Source organism: Oncorhynchus keta, chromosome 3, assembly GCF_023373465.1.
Source record: "Oncorhynchus keta strain PuntledgeMale-10-30-2019 chromosome 3, Oket_V2, whole genome shotgun sequence".
Classification (NCBI taxonomy): Eukaryota; Metazoa; Chordata; class Actinopteri; order Salmoniformes; family Salmonidae; genus Oncorhynchus; species Oncorhynchus keta.
In genome coordinates this window covers 24,550,609-24,574,385 of record NC_068423.1, presented here as the reverse complement: position 1 = coordinate 24,574,385, position 23,777 = coordinate 24,550,609, and the positions used below count along the sequence as shown (strand labels likewise).

The 23,777-nt window shown below is 43.6% G+C and overlaps 1 protein-coding gene across 2 annotated transcripts in view; it reads right to left on the bottom strand.

Moving 5' to 3' along the window:
- Positions 1 to 11,312: 11,312 nt before the first annotated feature.
- LOC118363483 (growth arrest-specific protein 7-like) overlaps positions 11,313 to 23,777 on the bottom strand; it is an 84,985-nt gene continuing 72,520 nt past the window's right edge. For both annotated transcript variants that reach the window (XM_052493434.1, XM_052493431.1), the window contains exons 10-14: positions 18,970 to 19,098; positions 15,827 to 15,950; positions 13,566 to 13,645; positions 13,270 to 13,368; positions 11,313 to 13,087 (exon numbers count right to left, since the gene is read on the bottom strand). In XM_052493434.1, the coding sequence (XP_052349394.1) occupies positions 12,974 to 13,087; positions 13,270 to 13,368; positions 13,566 to 13,645; positions 15,827 to 15,950; positions 18,970 to 19,098 (546 nt within the window). In that variant the 3' untranslated portion in view covers positions 11,313 to 12,973. The remainder of the gene's footprint in view (positions 13,088 to 13,269; positions 13,369 to 13,565; positions 13,646 to 15,826; positions 15,951 to 18,969; positions 19,099 to 23,777) is intronic.

Genomic DNA, 23,777 nt, shown 5'->3' with positions numbered 1-23,777 from the left:
TGTGTTACATTTATTTTTAACGTTACAGGTTTCGTTCACTAGGCTATACTATGAGACGGCGCTCAAAAAGTAGCATTATGGCTCCTCTATCTTGGAGTCCACATAAACCCAAATGTACCACATAAATATTCCCTTACCTTTGCTGTTCTTCCATCAGAAGACCTGGAAGGAATTATACTTACCAAAAACAGCTTTTAGTTTTGCAGTCTGTGTCTTTCGGTTCTCAAAACGACACATTTCGGTTGAAATGTAGCCAAAAGTCAAGTGGATGCGCACCAAAACGTCGAACTTTCATATTATATGTCGATTAAACTTGTCAAACTAACTTCATAATCAAGCTTTAACATGTTATAAAGGTGTACAGCAATCGTGAGGATGAACAGAAACACAGGCACCGTTTAATCGATCTTGGAAAAAAGACAGGACCTGACCAGAGCGCGCATAAAAGTGACCTGTTTTTTCAGGTGACCAAAAGGTTTCGGCCTGCCAAAACTCTCCTGAGCATGCGATTCTCACAATGAGAAGCCCCATTGAAAGCTGAGATCGCGCTGAAGACAGAGAGACTGTTCCCAGAACTGTAACTGCTTGGGAAGGGTGGGTGGGGGGCGATGACGTCAAAGTTGGGCCAACTTTTATGATGACAAGAGAGAGTTTGGGAGAATGACTGCCCTGAGAGTTCTGCTTTACATACAGACATAATTTAAACTTAGAAGCTTTAGAGTGTTTTCTATTCAATAATATTTTTTATTTGCATATATTAGCAACTTTTGACAAAAAAAATGATGTTTACTATGGGCACGCAATTACTCCAGCGGGGGCAGTAGACAGCCCTATCCCCATGAGTTAAAGGCCCAATGTAGTCAAAATATTTTTTGCCTTTTTTTTGTATCTTATTGTAGAACAGCTGATGAAATTAACACTGTAAAAGTGCGATATTTAAAAATCAGTGTTAGACTATATATACAAATGTATGTGGACACCTCTTCAAATTAGTGGATTCGGCTATTTCAGCCACAAGGTGTATAAAATCGACCACACAGCCATGCAATCTCCATAGACAAACATTGGCAGTAGAATCGCTTTTACTGAAGAGCTCAGTGACTTTCAACGTGGCACCGTCATAGGATGCTACCTTTCCAACAAGTCAGTTGGTAAAAATGTTGCCCTGCTAAAGCTGCTCTGGTCAACTGTAAGTGCTGTTATTGTGAAGTGGAAACGCCTAGGAGCAACAATGGCTCAGCTGCAAAAATTGTCAGTTCTCGGTTGCAATACTCACTACCCAGTTCCAAACTGTTCTTCGGGAGCTTCGTAAAATGGGTGTCCATGGCAGAGCAGCCACACACAAGCCTAAGATCACCATGCTCAATGTCAAGTGTTGGCCAGAGTGGTGTAAAGCTCGCCACCATTGGACTCTGGAGCAGTGGAAATGCGTTCTCTGGAGTGATGAATCACGCTTCACCATCTGTCTGGTGGACAAATCTGGCTTTGTCAGATGCCAGGAGAACACTACTTACTCCGATGCATATTGCCAACTGTAGAATTCGGTGGATGAGGAATAATGGTCTGGGAATGTTTTTCATGGTTCGGGCCCCTTAGATCCAGTGAAGGGAAATAACGCTACAGCATACAATGACATTCTAGACCATTCTGTGCTTCAGCATGACAATGCCCCCATGCACAAAGCGAGGTCCATACAGAAATGGTTTGTCAAGATCGGTGTGGAAGAACTTGACTGGCCTGCACAGAGCCCTGATCTCAACCCCATTGAACACCTTTGGGATGAATTTGAACGCCGACTGCGAGTGAGACTTATTCAACCAACATCAGTGCCCGACCTCACTAATGCTCATGTGGCTGAATGGAAGCAAGTTCCCGCAGCAATGTTCCAAAATCTAGTGGAAAGCCTAGAATGATGGTCGAAGATAAAGTATAAAAATAAAGTCAAAATCAAACATAATAAAAAAGTAAGAAAGAGGCGACTCCAGGATGCTGGCCGTCTGGACAGAGTGCTAACATAATTGCAAAAGGGTTATCTAATGATCACTTAGCCTTTTAAAATGATAAACTTGGTTTAGCTAACACAACGTGCCATTTGAACACAGGAGTGATGTTTGCTGATAATGGGCCTCTGCAACGGATCTCCTCTTCGTCTGAGGAGGAGTAGGAAGGATCGACCAATAATATGCAGCGTGGTAAGTGTTTTTGTCATTTTATTAAACTGAACTGAACACTAAAATACAAAGTAAACAAAAAGAACAACCGAAACAGTTCAGTCTGGTAACTAATACAAAGACAGAAAACAACTACCCACAAATCACAGTGGAAAACAGGCTGCCTAAGTATGGTTCTCAATCGGAGACAACGATTGACAGCTGCCTCTGATTGGGAACCATACCAGGCCTAACACATAGAAATATAAAGACACAGAACAAAACATAGAATGCCCACCCCAACTCACGCCCTGACCAACCTAAAATAGAGACATTACAAAAGGAACTAAGGCCAGGACGTGACAGCCTCTGTACACCTGTGTATATATTCCATTTAAAAATTCTGCTGTTTCCAGCCACAATAGGTATTTACAACATTAACAATGTCTACACTGTATTTCTGATCAATTTAATGTTATTTTTATGGACAATTTTTTTATTTTCTTTCAAAAACAAGGGAATGTGAAACCAAACCTTTGACCGGTAGTGTATGTAAAATAGTGCCAGACATGCACTCAAACATAAACAGTATTGTTGTGATTTTAGTTGTCCTTGATGTCTTTTTGTTTTTGTTTTTTCTTAATTAATTAATTACTTTTCTTGGTTGTTGGTGCATTGTGGGGGTGGGGAATGGAATACATTTTATTTTTTATTATTTAATTTTATTTTTTCTTATCTATTTTTTCTTGGAGTGACTGTGGGAGGGGTCTCGGATGGTTGAGGGACAGCTATGGGGAACTGTGTGGGGATCTTGGAGGGTTCACATCCCTGTTTTATTTTTTGTCTTGTGGGAGATCTGTTGACGTGCTCTTGAGCAGGGCGTTGACCCTGGTTGCTTCTGCGTGTCGCTCTGAATGGGAGTCTGTTAGATGACTGGTGTGGTGTAGTTGTTGAGTGGCTTCACTGCAAGTACATTGTATGTTTTGGTTATACTTTTTTGTTTAAGTCCCCGCAGCAAATGTTCCAACATCTAGTGGAAAGCCTTCCTAGAAGAGTAGAGGCTGTTATAGCAGCAAATGTTCCAACATCTAGTGGAAAGCCTTCCCAGAAGAGTAGAGGCTGTTATAGCAGCAATGTTCCAACATCTAGTGGAAAGCCTTCCCAGAAGAGTAGAGGCTGTTATAGCAGCAAATGTTCCAACATCTAGTGGAAAGCCTTCCTAGAAGAGTAGAGGCTGTTATAGCAGCAAATGTTCCAACATCTAGTGGAAAGCCTTCCCAGAAGAGTAGAGCCTGTTATAGCAGCAAATGTTCCAACATCTAGTGGAAAGCCTTCCCAGAAGAGTAGAGCCTGTTATAGCAGCAAATGTTCCAACATCTAGTGGAAAGCCTTCCCAGAAGAGTAGAGCCTGTTATAGCAGCAAATGTTCCAACATCTAGTGGAAAGCCTTCCCAGAAGAGTAGAGCCTGTTATAGCAGCAAATGTTCCAACATCTAGTGGAAAGCCTTCCCAGAAGAGTAGAGGCTGTTATAGCAGTAATGTTCCAACATCTAGTGGAAAGCCTTCCCAGAAGAGTGGAGGCTGTTATAGCAGTAATGTTCCAACATCTAGTGGAAAGCCTTCCCAGAAGAGTAGAGGCTGTTATAGCAGTAATGTTCCAACATCTAGTGGAAAGCCTTCCTAGAAGAGTAGAGGCTGTTATAGCAGCAAATGTTCCAACATCTAGTGGAAAGCCTTCCCAGAAGAGTAGAGGCTGTTATAGCAGCAATGTTCCAACATCTAGTGGAAAGCCTTCCCAGAAGAGTAGAGGCTGTTATAGCAGCAAATGTTCCAACATCTAGTGGAAAGCCTTCCTAGAAGAGTAGAGGCTGTTATAGCAGCAAATGTTCCAACATCTAGTGGAAAGCCTTCCCAGAAGAGTAGAGCCTGTTATAGCAGCAAATGTTCCAACATCTAGTGGAAAGCCTTCCCAGAAGAGTAGAGCCTGTTATAGCAGCAAATGTTCCAACATCTAGTGGAAAGCCTTCCCAGAAGAGTAGAGCCTGTTATAGCAGCAAATGTTCCAACATCTAGTGGAAAGCCTTCCCAGAAGAGTAGAGGCTGTTATAGCAGTAATGTTCCAACATCTAGTGGAAAGCCTTCCCAGAAGAGTAGAGGCTGTTATAGCAGCAATGTTCCTACATCTAGTGGAAAGCCTTCCCAGAAGAGTCTGGACGCTGTTATAGCAGCAATGTTCCTACATCTAGTGGAACGCCTTCCTAGAAGAGTCTGGAGGCTGTTATAGCAGCAATGTTCCTACATCTAGTGGAAATCTTTCCCAGAAGAGTCTGGAGGCTGTTATAGCAGCAATGTTCCTACATCTAGTGGAAATCTTTCCCAGAAGAGTCTGGAGGCTGTTATAGCAGCAATGTTCCTACATCTAGTGGAAAGCCTCCCAGAAGAGTAGAGGCTGTTATAGCAGCAATGTTCCAACATCTAGTGGAAATCCTTCCCAGAAGAGTAGAGGCTGTTATAGCAGCAATGTTCCAACATCTAGTGGAAAGCCTTCCCAGAAGAGTAGAGGCTGTTATAGCAGCAATGTTCCAACATCTAGTGGAAAGCCTTCCCAGAAGAGTAGAGGCTGTTATAGCAGCAATGTTCCAACATCTAGTGGAAAGCCTTCCCAGAAGAGTAGAGGCTGTTATAGCAGCAATGTTCCAACATCTAGTGGAAAGCCTTCCCAGAAGAGTCTGGAGGCTGTTATAGCAGCAATGTTCCAACATCTAGTGGAAAGCCTTCCCAGAAGAGTAGAGCCTGTTATAGCAGCAAATGTTCCAACATCTAGCGGAAAGCCTTCCCAGAAGAGTAGAGGCTGTTATAGCAGTAATGTTCCAACATCTAGTGGAAAGCCTTCCCAGAAGAGTGGAGGCTGTTATAGCAGTAATGTTCCAACATCTAGTGGAAAGCCTTCCCAGAAGAGTAGAGGCTGTTATAGCAGTAATGTTCCAACATCTAGTGGAAAGCCTTCCTAGAAGAGTAGAGGCTGTTATAGCAGCAAATGTTCCAACATCTAGTGGAAAGCCTTCCCAGAAGAGTAGAGGCTGTTATAGCAGTAATGTTCCAACATCTAGTGGAAAGCCTTCCCAGAAGAGTAGAGGCTGTTATAGCAGCAATGTTCCTACATCTAGTGGAAAGCCTTCCCAGAAGAGTCTGGACGCTGTTATAGCAGCAATGTTCCTACATCTAGTGGAACGCCTTCCCAGAAGAGTCTGGAGGCTGTTATAGCAGCAATGTTCCTACATCTAGTGGAAATCTTTCCCAGAAGAGTCTGGAGGCTGTTATAGCAGCAATGTTCCTACATCTAGTGGAAATCTTTCCCAGAAGAGTCTGGAGGCTGTTATAGCAGCAATGTTCCTACATCTAGTGGAAAGCCTCCCCAGAAGAGTAGAGGCTGTTATAGCAGCAATGTTCCAACATCTAGTGGAAATCCTTCCCAGAAGAGTAGAGGCTGTTATAGCAGCAATGTTCCAACATCTAGTGGAAAGCCTTCCCAGAAGAGTAGAGGCTGTTATAGCAGCAATGTTCCAACATCTAGTGGAAAGCCTTCCCAGAAGAGTAGAGGCTGTTATAGCAGCAATGTTCCAACATCTAGTGGAAAGCCTTCCCAGAAGAGTAGAGCCTGTTATAGCAGCAATGTTCCAACATCTAGTGGAAAGCCTTCCCAGAAGAGTCTGGAGGCTGTTATAGCAGCAATGTTCCAACATCTAGTGGAAAGCCTTCCCAGAAGAGTAGAGCCTGTTATAGCAGCAAATGTTCCAACATCTAGTGGAAAGCCTTCCCAGAAGAGTAGAGGCTGTTATAGCAGTAATGTTCCAACATCTAGTGGAAAGCCTTCCCAGAAGAGTGGAGGCTGTTATAGCAGTAATGTTCCAACATCTAGTGGAAAGCCTTCCCAGAAGAGTAGAGGCTGTTATAGCAGTAATGTTCCAACATCTAGTGGAAAGCCTTCCTAGAAGAGTAGAGGCTGTTATAGCAGCAAATGTTCCAACATCTAGTGGAAAGCCTTCCCAGAAGAGTAGAGGCTGTTATAGCAGCAATGTTCCAACATCTAGTGGAAAGCCTTCCCAGAAGAGTAGAGGCTGTTATAGCAGCAAATGTTCCAACATCTAGTGGAAAGCCTTCCTAGAAGAGTAGAGGCTGTTATAGCAGCAAATGTTCCAACATCTAGTGGAAAGCCTTCCCAGAAGAGTAGAGCCTGTTATAGCAGCAAATGTTCCAACATCTAGTGGAAAGCCTTCCCAGAAGAGTAGAGCCTGTTATAGCAGCAAATGTTCCAACATCTAGTGGAAAGCCTTCCCAGAAGAGTAGAGCCTGTTATAGCAGCAAATGTTCCAACATCTAGTGGAAAGCCTTCCCAGAAGAGTAGAGCCTGTTATAGCAGCAAATGTTCCAACATCTAGTGGAAAGCCTTCCCAGAAGAGTAGAGGCTGTTATAGCAGTAATGTTCCAACATCTAGTGGAAAGCCTTCCCAGAAGAGTAGAGGCTGTTATAGCAGCAATGTTCCTACATCTAGTGGAAAGCCTTCCCAGAAGAGTCTGGACGCTGTTATAGCAGCAATGTTCCTACATCTAGTGGAACGCCTTCCCAGAAGAGTCTGGAGGCTGTTATAGCAGCAATGTTCCTACATCTAGTGGAAATCTTTCCCAGAAGAGTCTGGAGGCTGTTATAGCAGCAATGTTCCTACATCTAGTGGAAATCTTTCCCAGAAGAGTCTGGAGGCTGTTATAGCAGCAATGTTCCTACATCTAGTGGAAAGCCTCCCAGAAGAGTAGAGGCTGTTATAGCAGCAATGTTCCAACATCTAGTGGAAATCCTTCCCAGAAGAGTAGAGGCTGTTATAGCAGCAATGTTCCAACATCTAGTGGAAAGCCTTCCCAGAAGAGTAGAGGCTGTTATAGCAGCAATGTTCCAACATCTAGTGGAAAGCCTTCCCAGAAGAGTAGAGGCTGTTATAGCAGCAATGTTCCAACATCTAGTGGAAAGCCTTCCCAGAAGAGTAGAGGCTGTTATAGCAGCAATGTTCCAACATCTAGTGGAAAACCTTCCCAGAAGAGTCTGGAGGCTGTTATAGCAGCAATGTTCCAACATCTAGTGGAAAGCCTCCCCCAGAAGAGTAGAGGCTGTTATAGCAGCAATGTTCCTACATCTAGTGGAAAGCCTTCCTCCAGACCTGCTGCTATGATCATGCTGGAGCATAACAGAGACACACACAGCCCAGGGGGTTCTTTGGGGTGGGGAATGGAATACATTTTATTTTTAATTTTTAAATTTTTTTCTTATCTATTTTTTTCTTGGAGTGACTGTGGGAGGGGTCTCGGATGGTTGAGGGACAGCTATGGGGAACTGTGTGGGGATCTTGGAGGGTTCACATCCCTGTTTTTTTTTTGTCTTGTGGGAGATCTGTTGACGTGCTCTTGAGCAGGGCGTTGACCCTGGTTGCTTCTGCGTGTCGCTCTGAATGGGAGTCTGTTAGATGACTGGTGTGGTGTAGTTGTTGAGTGGCTTCACTGCAAGTACATTGTATGTTTTGGTTATACTTTTTTGTTTAAGTCCCCGCAGCAAATGTTCCAACATCTAGTGGAAAGCCTTCCTAGAAGAGTAGAGGCTGTTATAGCAGCAAATGTTCCAACATCTAGTGGAAAGCCTTCCCAGAAGAGTAGAGGCTGTTATAGCAGCAATGTTCCAACATCTAGTGGAAAGCCTTCCCAGAAGAGTAGAGGCTGTTATAGCAGCAATGTTCCAACATCTAGTGGACAGCCTTCCCAGAAGAGTAGACGCTGTTATAGCAGCAATGTTCCAACATCTAGTGGAAAGCCTTCCCAGAAGAGTAGAGGCTGTTATAGCAGCAATGTTCCAACATCTAGTGGAAATCCTTCCCAGAAGAGTCTGGAGGCTGTTATAGCAGTAATGTTCCAACATCTAGGGGAAAGCCTTCCCAGAAGAGTCTGGAGGCTGTTATAGCAGTAATGTTCCTACATCTAGTGGAAAGCCTTCCCAGAAGAGTCTGGAGGCTGTTATAGCAGTAATGTTCCAACATCTAGTGGAAAGCCTTCCCAGAAGAGTAGAGGCTGTTATAGCAGCAAAGGGGGATAGCAGATGTCTGCTTACTTTTGGTCCTGTAGTGTAGTTCATGATAGTTGCTGGTTGAAAATACAATCTAGCATTAGGATGTACCAGAGGCAACCAAAATAGAGGTTGTTCGGCCAAAATAATCTTAACACTGTAAACACTCCCCAGCCCCAGTCCGAGGGAGCCTGGCTACTTTTTCTATTTGGCTGGCTTGTGGAAAACACTTGTAGAGTATTAATTCGGGGCAGACAATATTGTGGATTGTCTCACATCGACATGGAGAGGCTCTCTTCATTCTCCATTTTAAAAACTATAGATCGTGTGACTTGTGTAAGATCCTTATGCATGTACAGCAAGCACCATTATCTACCCTCCTCTCTATCGGTCTCTGTCATCTCTGATCTCTTGTTATTCTGCACAGGATAAGAAAGTAGATGTATGTATACTGTAGAATAGGAATAGAACAGACTTGGAACCTCTAACCCTGGCAATTGGACTGTTAAACTCATGGGTACACTCACAATGGCTGCCTGGTATCATGATGCAATTAGTTTCCATGGTAATGTGGAATGTTCATTCCAATGAGCCTAACTGATGTGGCTCGGGATGATACGTGTAGATGCGATGATGACACTGAAATGAAAGGGCCTGTCATGCCAAATAGTACCCCCAGTGTCACAATGTCCCTTCTCTGCCAGAGTTATAATTCATTTGAAGAATGTACTGGGTGGTTGTACAGTACAAGGCATAATGTAACCATGGTAACAACCCACAACAAATCAGATTCCATAAAGGTGCGTCATGCACCTCCAGACCTGTTGCTATGATCATGCTGGAGCATGACAGAGACACACAGCCCAGGGGGGTTGAGACACACACAGCCCAGGGGGACTGAGGCACACACAGCCCAGGGGGATTGAGACACACACAGCCCAGGGGGATTGAGACACACACAGCCCAAGGGGGGTTGAGGCACACACAGCCCAGGGGGTTGAGACACACACAGCCTGGGGGAATTGAGACACACACAGCCTGGGGGGATTGAGACACACACAGCCCAGGGGGGTTGAGGCACACACAGCCTGGGGGATTGAGACACACACAGCCCAGGGGGGCTTGAGACACACACAGCCCAGGGGGATTGAGGCACACACAGCCCATTCCCAAACAATAGCCCCTTTTACTGAGATGTGGCCCTGAGCCAGAACACAACCTTGCCAATAATAAGCCATCCAAGGGCCTTGAAGGAGGAATGAACATCAATCATTCCACTGCCATCGAACTGGCTCTCTCACAGAGGTTAGAGCTGAGGGGCAGAGGGGAAGAGGGCTGAGGTGAAGAGGGCTGAGGGGGCTGAGGTGAAGAGGGCTGAGGGGGATGAGGTGAAGAGGGCTGAGGTGAAGAGGCTGAGGGGGCTGAGGGCTGAGGTGAAGAGGGCTGAGGGGGCTGAGGTGAAGAGGGTTGAAGGGGCTGAGGTGAAGAGGGCTGAGGGGAAGAGGGCTGAGGGGAAGAGGGCTGAGGGGGCTGAGGGGAAGAGGGCTGAGGGGGCTGAGGTGAAGAGGGCTGAGGTGAAGAGGGCTGAGGGGAAGCGGGCTGAGGGGGCTGAGGTGAAGAGGGTTGAAGGGGCTGAGGTGAAGAGGGCTGAAGGGGATAAGGTGAAGAGGGCTGAGGGGGCTGAGGGGAAGAGGGCTGAGGGGGCTGAGGGGAAGAGGGCTAAGGGGAAGAGGGCTGAAGTGAAGAGGGCTGAGGGGAAAACGTCTGTAGCGTCTGAACAGTTTGACCTCCTAACTAATATGACCACTCTATGGAAATGGGAGACTCTCACAATGGTGTTCTACGTTTTGCTGTACAACCCCACAAGTGTCACAGGACTTATCTGAAGGTAACTGATACTGGTTAAAAAAAAAACATTTTTTTCATGAAAGGTAGTTTTTTTTTGTGTTCAAAAAATATTTCCTGAGCATTATTAGATCTCCTAGATACACTGAACAAAAATATAAACGCAACATGCAACAATTTCAAAGATTTTACTTAGTTACGCGTCATAGAGAGAAATCAGTCAATTCAAGTGAAGTCATTAGACCCTAATCTACGGATTCCACATGACTGGGAATAGAGAGATGCATCTGTTGGTCACAGATACCTTTTTTTTAAAGTAGGGGCGTGGATCAGAAAATCTCCTTCGAATAGAGTTGATCAGGCTGTTGAATATTGTCCCACTCCTCTTCAATGGCTGTGTGAAGTTGTTGGATATTGGCGGGAAATGGAACACTTTGTTGTACATGTGGATCCAGAGCATCCCAAACATGCTCAATGAGTGACATGTCTGGTTAGTATGCAGGCCATGAAAGAACTGGGACATTTTCAGCCTCCAATGGGACAACATTCCACAGGCCACAATCATCAGCCTGATCAACTCTATGCGAAGTAGATGTGTCGCGCTGCACGAGGCAGGACTAGTAACCGGAAGGTTGTGAGTTCAAACCCCGAGCTGACAAGGTACAAATCTGTTGTTCTGCCCCTGAACAGGCAGTTAACCCACTGTTCCCAGGCCGTCATTGAAAATAAGAATGTATTCATAACTGACTTGCCTGGTTAAATAAAGGTAAAATAAAAAATTTAAAAAAATTAAAAAAGATGGTTGTCCCACCTGATACTGACTGGTTTTCTGATCCAACCCCTGATCTACTTTTAACCAACAGATGCATATCTGTATTTCCAGTCATGTGAAATTCTAGATTAGAGCCAAATGTATTTATTTCAATTGACTGATTTCCTTATGTGAAATGTAACTCAGTAAAATCTTAGAAATTGTTGCATGTTGGGTTTTATATTTTTATTCAAAATATACAGTATATCACTGCCCAAAAAATTAAAATGACTTGAATGTGAAAATGTTTTTAAGAAATAAAACCATATTCATTCCTTAAATATCTCAATGTACCCTCAATAACTTTGACCTGAACCACAAACACTTCCAAAAATAATAATATATCAATCATAAATCAGTATTTTGTCGTATCAAAACAGCCGAAAGAAACTACCAGAGATAGTTGTAAAATAAAATGTATATCTATTTATTTATAATATTAACGACAAACATTCAGGAGTTATGTCCATGTAGAATGGAACTTTCAAGGTTGTAGAACCAGAAAGTAATGGAACACTCTATACAACATGTATGCATCTGATTGGACAGTAGAACTGTAGGTTTATATGTGTAATACTTACCGGATAGATACAAGACAACGCTATACTAGAAGTCCATTATTCATTTCAACTGTACCCGCACTCCTGTGCACTGTGTATGTATTATACAGTATAGACAAACACACTGAGTGTACAAAACATTAGGAACACCTTGCTAACATTGAGTTGCACCCCACTTTGACACAAATGTAACACATCTGTTCTGAGGGCAATCTTTCTTCAAAACTTCACATCTGTCGAAAACAACCCAGAATCAAATCAAATGTATTTATAAAGCCCTTCTTACATCAGCTGATACTTCTTACATCAACATTCACCTTAAAAACCTCACTTCATAGTTCACATGTAGATCAAATATAATCTATACATTTGATGTACGTTCTATTACATAGCAGCAGCAGTAGCTGTTAAATTTCCTAATTAACCTCTGTGTTAGTATTTCAGTTGGTCAACAATTTACTGAGTGTGTTTATACAGACAATTCTAACAAAGATTTTCATGACTAAACCAAGATAGACCACAGCTTGTCGTTTCCAATGGGAACAAATTAGTCACAATGGGAAGAACAAGGAAGGAGGTGAGCAGAGCCATGCACGCCCTAGCAATATCCTACTAGCACATTCTAGAATATATCTGCATATATCCGTTACGGAACGTCTACTCTGTGAAGTGAGCTTGTGCAATAACTCAATTTGCCTTTGCACTCCTTCTAAACAGCGCTATTTTTTTTCAAACTTTTGAAAAGATTAAAGTCTACAAAACTTTGTCCACTCTGTTCATAATATATTCTAGTTTTGGGAACAGAAAAGGCAGTGTACTTAAGAACGGTTGAATTAGACATTCCATTAACACAGCATATAGAACAGTTAATGATGAATCAATATATAAAAGAAATGCAAGCCGGTCAGCATACATATCATCACACCCTCATCCATATAGAATCCTCTAGGTCATAATGAACACTGTCTGTCTGCCATATAGAATCCTCTAGGTCATAATGAACACTGTGTCTACCATATAGAATCCTCTAGGTCATAATGAACACTGTCTATCATATAGAATCCTCTAGGTCATAATGAACACTGTCTGTCTGCCATATAGAATCCTCTAGGTCATAATGAACACTGTGTCTATCATATAGAATCCTCTAGGTCATAATGAACACTGTGTCTACCATATAGAATCCTCTAGGTCATAATGAACACTGTCTGTCTGCCATATAGAATCCTCTAGGTCATAATGAACACTGTCTGTCTACCATATAGAATCCTCTAGGTCATAATGAACACTGTCTGTCTACCATATAGAATCCTCTAGATCATAATGAACACTGTCTGGTGGTGGTGCTCGCTCGCTAAAGAGCAGACTTTTTGTCTGTGGAGCTGTGGAGCGAGTCATCCAGATTTCCCAGGATGTCTATAATATCTCAAAGTTGACATTGAAGCCCCCGTAAAGATCCAGGCTTGTGGATCCACATGTGTGTGACCCCTGGGAACGAGGTGTGTTATATCTCAATGTCCACAGGCCTGATGTCTCCTGTCTTCTGCTCCTGGACCCAGAGCTCTCTGTCTCTAGCTGGGTCCACACTCTGTAGCAGCTGGTCCACTGGCTCCATCGTCTGCAAGGACACGTGTATAAACAGTCACTACCCTCTGTGTGTGTGTGTGTGTGTTTGCGTGCGTGCGCGTGTGTGCGTGCGTGTATGTCTGTGTGTGTGTGTGTGTGCAGCTCTGAAAAATACACAGAAAAACAAGGCATTGAGTGCTTTCTACTGGTAATAGAAGGTGGTGCTTAACTTACACTCTGGTTAAACATGTCAGTCTCATGCCGTAAGGTGGTGTACTGACACAGATGCTGTTGTATCATCTCCACCCTCTCTACCTCCAGCCTCTCCAGCTCCTGGAGGACAGAAAGGATTGAAGGGAACATGGGTTTTTGGATTACGTGATTCAGATGAATCCTTTCTGTGGTTTGCCAGACTCACTGTTCCTGAAGATGGCTGAAGTAGAAACAGACCAGCACCCAGGCTACCAAAGCAATACGCTACATACATCACCATCAGTGATAAGGAGGAAATACAAAAAGGAGAGTCTTACCAGGCTTGTGGTCACCATCTCCTCAAACCATTTGGACTGCGACTGGTTGTAAAGGTCCACACAGCGCATCAGGTCGTCTCCTGGTAGACAGAAAATACTGTTTAGACAAACGTTTCTATTCTTTGGACATTGACTGCACTTTTCTTTCCTCCGGGTTTTATGAAGCTTGAAACAGTTGTAGAATAACTTCTCCAGCAGGGGGAGTCAAAGTCCAAATATTAATTTACAAAAGCAACAACCTTTTATATGTACATTTAGAAGTCAATTAGCAGACGCTCATATTCAGAACAACTTACAATTATTGCGGTCACCTTGGTGAGACACATTGCAATCGTTTCAAGTACATTTACCAAAAACAAAGTACACTACATGATCAAAAGTATGTGGACATCTGCTCGTCGAACATCTCATTCCAAAGTCATGGGCATTATTATGGAGTTGGTCCCCCTTGCTGCTATAACAGCCTCCACTCTTCTGGGATGGCTTTCCACTAGATGTTGGAACATTGCTGCGGGGACTTGCTTCCATTCAGCCACAAGAGCACAAGAGCATTAGTGAGGCAGGGCACTGATGTTGGCGATGATTAGGTCTGGCTCACAGTCGGTGTTCCAATTCATCCCAAAGGTGTTCGATGGGGTTGAGGCCAGGGCTCAGTGTAGTTCTTCCACACCGATCTCGACAAACCATTTCTATTTGCTTTGTGATGCTGAAACAGGAAAGGGCATTCCACACAACTGTTGCCAGAAAGTATCATTGTATGATGTAGCATTAAGATTTCCCCTTCGCTGGAACTAAGGGGCCCGAACCATGAAAAACAGCCCCAGACCATTACTCCTCCTCCACCAAACTTTACAGTTGGCACTATGCATTGGGGCAGGTATTGTTCTCCTGGCATCCGCCAAACCCAGATTAGTCCGTCGGACTGCCAGATGGTGAAGTGTGATTCATCACTCCAGAGAACGTGTTTCCACTGATCCAGAGACCAATGGCGACGAGCTTTACACCACTCCAGCTAACGCTTGGCATTGCGTATGGTGATCTTAGGCTTGGGTGTGGCTGCTCGGCCATGGCTCGGCAATGGCCATTGTGTGTGGCTGGATATCTTTAAGAAATGGCTTTCTTCTTGCCACTCTTCCATAAAGGCCAGATTTGTGCAATATACAACTGATTGTTGTCCTATGGACAGAGTCTCCCACCTCAGCTGTAGATCTCTGCAGTTCATCCAGAGTGATCATGGGCCTCTTGGCTGCATCTCTGATCAGTCTTCTCCTTGTATGAGCTGAAAGTTTAGAGGGACGGCCAGGTCTTGGTAGATTTGCAGTGGTCTGATACTCCTTCCATTTCAATAGTATCACTTGCACAGTGCTCCTTGGGATGTTTAAAGCTTGGGAAATCTTTTTGCATCCAAATCCGCTTTAAACTTCTTCACAACAGTATCTCGGACCGGCCTGGTGTGTTCCTTTGTTCTTCATGATGCTCTCTGCGCTTTTAACGGACCTCTGAGACTATCACAGTGCAGGTGCATTTATACGGAGACTTGATTATACACAGGTGGATTGTATTTATCATCATTAGTCATTTAGGTCAACATTGGATCATTCAGAGATCCTCACTGAACTTCTGGAGAGAGTTTGCTGCACTGAAAGTAAAGGGGCTGAATAATTTTGCACGCCCAATTTTTCCGTTTTTCATTTGTTAAAAAAGTTAAATGTCGTTCCACTTCATGATTGTGTCCCACTTGTTGTTGATTCTTCACAAAAAAATACAGTTTTATATCTTTATGTTTGAAGCCTGAAATGTGGCAAAAGGTCGCAAAGTTCAAGGGGGCCGAATACTTTCGCAAGGCACTGTATATATATATATATTCTGCACATCTACCATTCCAGTGTTTGATTGCTATATTGTAATTACTTCGCCAACTGGTTTATTTATTGCCTTACCTCGCTTATCCTACCTCATTTGCACTCACTGTATATAGACTTTTTATACTGTATTATTGACTGTATGTTTGTTTATTCCATGTGTAACTGTGTTGTTGTCTGTGTCACACTGCTTTGCTTTATCTTGGCCAGGTCGCCGATGCAAATGAGAACTTGTTCTCAACTAGCCTACCTGGTTAAATAAAGGTTAAATATTCATTTTTTTAAGAATACAAGTGACACCAATATGAGTTATAACAAACATGTGAGTATTTGACCCCACTGGCTAAACCCACAGTGACCTTTGATAACCTTTGGTTTGACCTTTGACCCGGCTCTGACCTGCTTGTGTGGATTTCCGCTGAGCCTTCTTGATGTCTTCTTCCATCTTGTTGCTTAGTTTGATCTCCAGCTGCTGGGTCTTCACGTCCAAGTCCTTCTGTCTGTCCGCTAGAGCCTTACGGGCCTACAGAGATACATGCAGATCTTCAAATCAAATCACATTTTTATCGGTCACATACACATGGTTAGCAGATGTTAATGTGAGTGTTGCGAAATGCTTGCGCTTCTAGTTCTGACAGTGCAGTAATATCTAACAAGTAATCTAACAATTCCCCAACAACTATCTAATACACACAAATCTAAAGGGATGGAATAAGAATATGTACATATAAATATATGGATGAGCGATGACCGACAGGTAAAGAAAGGCAAGTTGCAAACGATGGTATAAGATACAGTATATACAAATGAGATGAGTAATTGTCACAACTTCCGCCGAAGTCGGCCCTTCTCCTTGTTCGGGTGGTGTTCGGCGGTCGACGTCACTGGCTTTCTAGTCACCACCGATCCATGTTTCAGTTTCGTTTTGTTTTGTCTGTATTACACACACCTGGTTTCAATTCCCAATTCATGTTCCTTATTTAACCCTCTGGCATACATTTCTGTTCTGTCTGTGAGTGTTGGTGTCTTTAGTGGTTGTTGATTGTACTAGTGTGTTTGTATGTTCCTATTTGGAATTTTTGCTTGATTTTTTGAGTAAACTCCGTTGTTTTGCTCAAAACATGTGTCCTGCACCTGACTCCGCTACATCTCTGCACCCAATCGATGACAGTAATGTACGATATGTAAACATTATTAAAGTGGCATTGTTTAAAATGACTAGTGATCCATTTATTAAAGTGGCCAGTGATTTGAGTCTCTATGTAGGCATCAGCCTCTCTGAGTTAGTGATTGCTGTTTATCAGTCTGATGGCCTTGAGATAGAAGCTGTTTTTCAGTCTCTCGGTCCCAGCTTTGATGCACCTGTACTGACCTCGCCTTCTGGATGATAGCGGGGTGCACAGGCAGTGGCTCGGGTGGTTGTTGTCCTTGATGAACTTTTTGGCCTTTCTGTGACATCAGGTGGTGTAGGTGTCCTGGAGGGCAGGTAGTTTGCCCCCGGGTGATGCGTTGTGCAGACCGCACCTCCCTCTGGAGAGCCTTGCGGTTGAGGTCGGTGCAGTTGCCGTACCAGGCGGTCATGTAGCCTGACAGGATGCTCTCAATTATGCATCTGTAAAAGTTTGTCAAGGTTTTAGATGACAAGCCACACTGTCGGTGTGGGTGGACCATTTCAGTTTGTCTGTGATGTGTACGCTGAGGAACTTAAACATTTCCACCTTCTCCACTACTGTCCTGTAGATGTGGATAGGGGGGGTTGCTCCCTCTGCTGTTTCCTGAAGTCCTCTTTTTTTTACATTGAGTGAGAGGTTGTTTTCCTGACACCACACTCCGGCTGTCTCGTCGTTGTTGGTAATCAAGCCCACTACTGTTGTGTCATCTGCAAACTTGATGATTGAGTTGGAGGCGTGCATGGCCACGCAGTCATGGGTGAACAAGGAGTACAGGAGGGGACTGAGCATGCACCCTTGTGGGGCCCCAGGGTTAAGCGTCAACAAAGTGGAGATTGTTTCCTACCTTCTACACCCCGGGGCGGCCCTTCAGAAAGTCCAGGACCCAATTGCACAGGGCGGGGTTGAGACCCAGGGCCTCCAGCTTGATGATGAGCTTGGAGGGCACTATGGTGTTGAATGCTGAGCTGTAGTTGATGAACAGCATTCTTACATGGTTATTCCTCTTGTTCAGATGGGGTAGGGCAGTGTGCAGTGTGATGGCGACTGCATCGACTGTGGACCGGTTCGGGCAGTATGCAAACTGAAGTAGGTCTAGGGTGAGGTGGAGGTGACATGATCCTCCTTCAAAGCACTTCTTTGGCTGTTATAAGGTGTTATGAAGGCTTATAGCTGCTGAGTCTTCTCCTCCAGGTCCTTCTGTCTGTCTGCTAGAGCCTTACGAGCCTACAGATGCATTCCGATATTATACAGGCTGGCATACGGTTGTTATAAGCTGATATGAATGCTTATAGGAAAGTAAATGGGGACATACTTCAGGGTATTGCAGTAGGCTATTACTTATAACCCACTTGTGTGAAATGCGTGATGAATGTCTAGATGACTAACCATAACCCTAGATGACTGATGGTGAGGAGATGACAGGTCTGTGATGAATGTCATGATGACTAACCATAACCCTAGATGACTGATGGTGAGGAGATGACAGGTCTGTGATGAATGTCATGATGACTAACCATAACCCTAGATGACTGATGGTGAGGAGATGACAGGTCTGTGATGAATGTCATGATGACTAACCATAACCCTAGATGACTGATGGTGAGGAGATGACAGGTCTGTGATGAATGTCATGATGACTAACCATAACCCTAGATGACTGATGGTGAGGAGATGACAGGTCTGTGATGAATGTCATGATGACTAACCATAACCCTAGATGACTGATGGTGAGGAGATGACAGGTCTGTGATGAATGTCTAGATGACTAACCATAACCCTAGATGACTGATGGTGAGGAGATGACAGTAGAAGCTGAAGCGATCAGTCCAATCGTTATTTATAGAACAAGGAAGTGGTAGTGTGTGTGTGGGGTGTGTGTTGACAGGAAACGGTCCTAGACTTAGGGGGAGTTGTGTTCTACAGCTGCCAAGTGCAAGGACGTTGAGTTCTGTATGCTTTATGAGTGTGTTTGTGCCTCTGTGTGTTTGTGTGTGTGTATGTCTCTGTGTTTGTGTGTGTGTGGGCCTGTGTGTGTTTGTGCCTGTGTGTGCATGTCTCTGTGTGTGTGTGTGTGTGTGTGTGTGTGTGTGTGTGTGTGTGTGTGTGTGTGTGTGTGTGTGTGTGTGTGTGTGTGTGTGTGTGTGTGTGTGTGTGTGTGGGCCTGTGTGTGTTTGTGCCTCTGTGTTCATGTCTCTGTGTTTGTGTGTGTGGGCCTGTGTGTGTTTGTGCCTCTGTGTGCATGTCTCTGTGTTTGTGTGTGTGAGCCTGTGTGTGTTTGTGCCTCTGTGTGCATGTCTCTGTGTGTGTGTGTGTGTGTGTGTGTGTGGGCCTGTGCGTGTTTGTTGCGTCTCACTGCATCAGGATGCGTACCTTCTCCACGGCTGAGTGTCGTCCAACCAGCTGTTTCCGTAGTTCTGCGATGTGATGATTGAACCTCTTCATGTCCTTCTTAAAGTTCTCTCTGAACGTCAACAGAGGCTTCTCCACCTCGCTCTGGAGCTGAAAGAGTTAAATAACACAAGTTTAAAGGCAGGCCTGTTAAGAAGGCCTATGTGTGAAGTTCATTCCTGGTCAAGTCACATGGTTAGCAAAAACAGCTGGCCTTTCCTATAAATAGATAATAAATAATGATATATTGTGATGACAGTTGTTTTATTTTTGTCTTGTTTTTTTTATGCCTGTATCTCATATTCTCACACAGAAAATGGGTCAGTGTTCCCTACAATGTAAAACCCAATGTGTTGTCATTACTCAAAACTGTCATTACTACTGCACTTAAGATACACTCAGTGGCCAGTTTATTAGGTACACCCATCTAGTACCCGGGTCGGGCCCTCCTTTGCCTCCAGAACAGCCTGAATTCCTCGGGGCATTGAAACATTGCTCAATTGGTGTGCCAGGAAAACATTCCCCACACCATTATACCTCTGCCACCAGCCTATACCGTTGACACCAGGCAGGATAAGGCCATGGACTCCATCCTTTCCTCAGTTGTCCAGTGTTGGTGATCACATGCCCCTGGAGCCGCTTCTTCTTGTTTTTAGCTGATAGGAGTGGAACCCGGTCGTCTGCTGCAGTAGCCAATCCGTGACAAGGACCGACGAGTTGTGCGTTACGAGATGCCGTTCTGCACACCACTGTTGTACTGTGCCGTTATTCGCCTGTTTGTGGCCCGCCTCTTAGCTTACATGGATTCTTGCCATTCTCCTTCGATCTCTCATCAACGAGCTGTTTTCGCTCACAGGACCTCTGCTGACTGGATGTTTTTTGTTTGTCGCAGCATTCTCGGTAAATCCTAGACACTGTCGTGCGCTAAAAGCCCAGAGGACTGGCCATTTCTGAGGTACTGGAACCGGTGGGTCTGGCACTGACGATCATACCACGCTCAAAGTTGCTTAGGTCACTCGTTTTCCCCACTCTAACATTCAGAGTAACAGTAACTGAATGCCTCGATGCCTGTCTGCCTGCTTTATATAGCAAGCCACGTGACTCACTGTCTGTAGGAGTGGGTGGTGTACCTAATCAACTGAGTACAGTTACTTAAAGGGATTTTGTTGGTCATAATTCAAACCAATAGTGTCACTGTGATCCTGTAGGAGGTCCACATTTGAGTTGCATCTGTTTGATGTTTTTGTATTTGTTAGTGACGAAGACATGGTTGTTATAATTCATTCAATTTCAGTCCTTCATCAAGTTGAGTTCAACCAGGAGCTTCAGTGTCACGCCCTGACCGTAGAGAGCTTTTTATGTCTCTATTTTTGGTTTGGTCAGGGTGTGATTTGGGTGGGCATTCTATGTTCCTTTTTCTATGTTTTTGCATTTCTTTGTTTTGGCCGGGTATGGTTCTCAATCAGGAACAGCTGTCTGTCTCTGATTGGGAACCATACTGAGGTAGTTTTTTCCCACATGGGTTTTGTGGGTAGTTATTTTCTGTTTAGTGTTTGCACCAGACGGGACTGTTTCGGTTTCATTTATTCTCTTGTTATTTTGCATTAGTGTTCAGTTCAATAAACAAACATGAACACTTACCACGCTGCGCTTTGGTCCGACTACTCTTCCTCATCCGATGACGAAAGCCGTTACCATTCTGGCCACTTTGTTGAGGTAAAACTAGACCCTCAAAATAAGGCCTTATGATATATGTAATATATTGTCATATAGAGTTAGGCACACTGGGAAATATGCAAATTAAGCTTTGTGTTAAAACAACAACCCCAAAGGGAGTTTTACCGTAAAACTACAGGTATCCTTTCCTGACTGAGAAAGTTTAAACCCATTAGAACTAAGCAAAGGATGAATTTAACACTGAAAAGTGTGGACACGTATAGACACTGGAACAGTGTTAAATGTAACACTCCATGTTGATTCAATACTGTAGAATTTGCTGTGTAATGAAAGCTATTGCAAAAAGAAAAGAAATCCCATTAGATGTGTATACAAGAGATTTCAATGATTTCTAGTAACAAAGTTGTCTCCTCTCTAAAATATAAAAGCAGGTCAATGTAGAGGTTGATTAGTGAGCTGCTTTGATTCTACTGAAGAGTGTCGGGCTGAGGACCAGGAGAGTGAAAAACAGTCTATATGAATGATATGGGCAAATCAATTAATTAAGACAGTATGAAATTAATGAAAGTACATTCTTGCAGTTACAAGAGGAAATATTGCTAAATAACTCCAGAAGCCTGATTGAACTGGATTAAATAGGACACTAGGTATTTTAGGTTAGAAAAAGGAGGTATATGGAAGGGATAGAGGTCCATGAAGAATGTGTTCAAATCATTTCATCTCACCTAGATATTATCACATTTCAATCAAATGTATGTATAAAGCCCTTCATACATCAGCTGATGTCACAAAGTGCTAAACAGAAACCCAGCCTAAATATTAGACGGGTGTTCCAATATTTGGGGCATAAAATCATCGAAGCTCTGCAGATTAAGTTGTGAGGGTACAGAATCAATAGACCATTTATTTTGGTTTCTGGTCTCAGGTTCAGGAATGGCTGAAAATGCATAGCATGAATCTAAAATTGACCCTAGAAGTAGTACTGTTAGGAGATCTGGAGAGACCAGGTCAGTCAATAACTAATATACTAATACTCTTAGTAAAGGTACTTCAACTCGCAATCTGTGGATTCTATTTGACTAGATAGATTGAAATTGTACGTTAAACATCACAGCAGAGTTGAAAGATATGTGTTGCGTAGAAACCCAAAGTGAGTGGCCAGCAGAGATAGATGGGATGAGCTGAGGGAAGCTGAGGGTTGGGATGGGATTGGCTGAGGGTTGGGATGGGATGGGCTGAGGGAAGCTGAGGGTTGGGATGGGATGGGCTGAGGGAAGCTGAGGTTTGGGATGGGATGGGCTGAGGGAAGCTGAGGGTTGGGATGGGATGGGCTGAGGGAAGCTGAGGGTTGGGATGGGATGGGCTGAGGGAAGCTGAGGGTTGGGATGGGATTGGCTGAGGGTTGGGATGGGATTGGCTGAGGGTTGGGATGGGATTGGCTGAGGGAAGCTGAGGGTTGGGATGGGATGGGCTGAGGGTTGGGATGGGATGGGCTGAGGGAAGCTGAGGGTTGGGATGGGATGGGCTGAGGGAAGCTGAGGGTTGGGATGGGATGGGCTGAGGGAAGCTGAGGGTTTGGATGGGATGGGCTGAGGGAAGCTGAAGGTTGGGTATGTGGAATTGGAGAAAAGTGGGAGTGGAGTTGCTGTGTGAGAGAATGATAGTCAAAGATACAAGTTTTTAATAATTATATATATTTTTTAAAGTCAAAATAAAACAAAATAAAAAGTACATTGGAATGACACTAAGTGGCAGTGTTTTTACAACTAATGCCGGTTTGCCTGAGGCTGATGCCGTGCAGGTGTTTGTACACATGCATATACACACACTCATTCAAATAAACACATACAAGAACACACATATACATGTAATAGTGCCAGACATGCACACAAACATATACCGTTGGTATTGCTGCTATGACTTTAGTTGTCCTTGATGTCCTTTGTTTTAACTGTATTTTTTATATTTTTTGATTTGCATTGTTGTTTGTTGTTTTCTTCTGTCTTGTCCTGTTGTCTCTTTAGTTACTTCTCTTGGTTGTTGGTTCACTGGGGGGTTCTTGGGGGAATGGAATTAATTGTATTTTTTATTTTTCTTCCTGGGGGGCTGTGGGAGAGGTCTCGAATGATTGAGTGACAGCTATTGGGGAACTGTGGGGAACTGTGTGGGGGTGGGGGGGGCCTTGGAGGGTTTGGTTTCACGTTTTTTTGCCCTGGTGGTAGATCGGTCAACATGCCCTTGAGCAGGGATGCTTCTGTGTGTTGCTCTGAATGGGAATCTGTTGGATTACTGGCATGATGTAGTTGTTGAGTGGCTTCACTGTTAGTATACTGTATGATTCGAATGTTCAATAAATACATTTTTTTAAAAAGGTGGAAATCACAAATACAACAATGAGTTGTTTGGAAGGAATTGGTGACAGTTGCTAACCACAAGTTTTGGAATTGGGAAGTGGGGAATAAACGCTTTCAGACTGGGAAAATAGGTTTTGAACAGTCATCCAACTCAGAATTCTAAATCTTTCTCTTTCTTTGATGACAAAATTAGCCAAAGAAGGACCGCCGCTGGGACAACAAAGTGAGTCCAAAAATGTCTTAATATAATAATAATAATATAATATAATATAATAATAATAATATAATAATAATAATAATAATAATATAATAATAATAATATAATATAATAATAATAATAATAATATAATATAATATAATATGCCAGAGAGATATAGTCAGACATATCAGCTATGTTTTTTTATTTTAAAAGGCAGTAAATGAGGCTGAATGAATAATTTCGCTGCCAGACAAGGCTCCGCTGATAGCCAGGTGTAGTGGTGGTAAGGATCCACTCCATGGTGCTGAAAAGAAAGCTCTGCTGTTGGGACAGCTTTATGTCGGCCCTAACAGTTTGTGGGCACCACTTGTCACCATTATAGTGCAATTCATGTATTGTTTAGTGTTGTGTATGTATCTAACATTGTTTGGCCCTACCAAGATGTACATGCTAAAATCACCACTGATCATAAGGTTTTTCTTTGAGGGCCTAGTTATGACCTAACACAATGGTGTTGGGAAACTCCTGGTTGACAGTGATGTTACGTGTGATACTGGCGC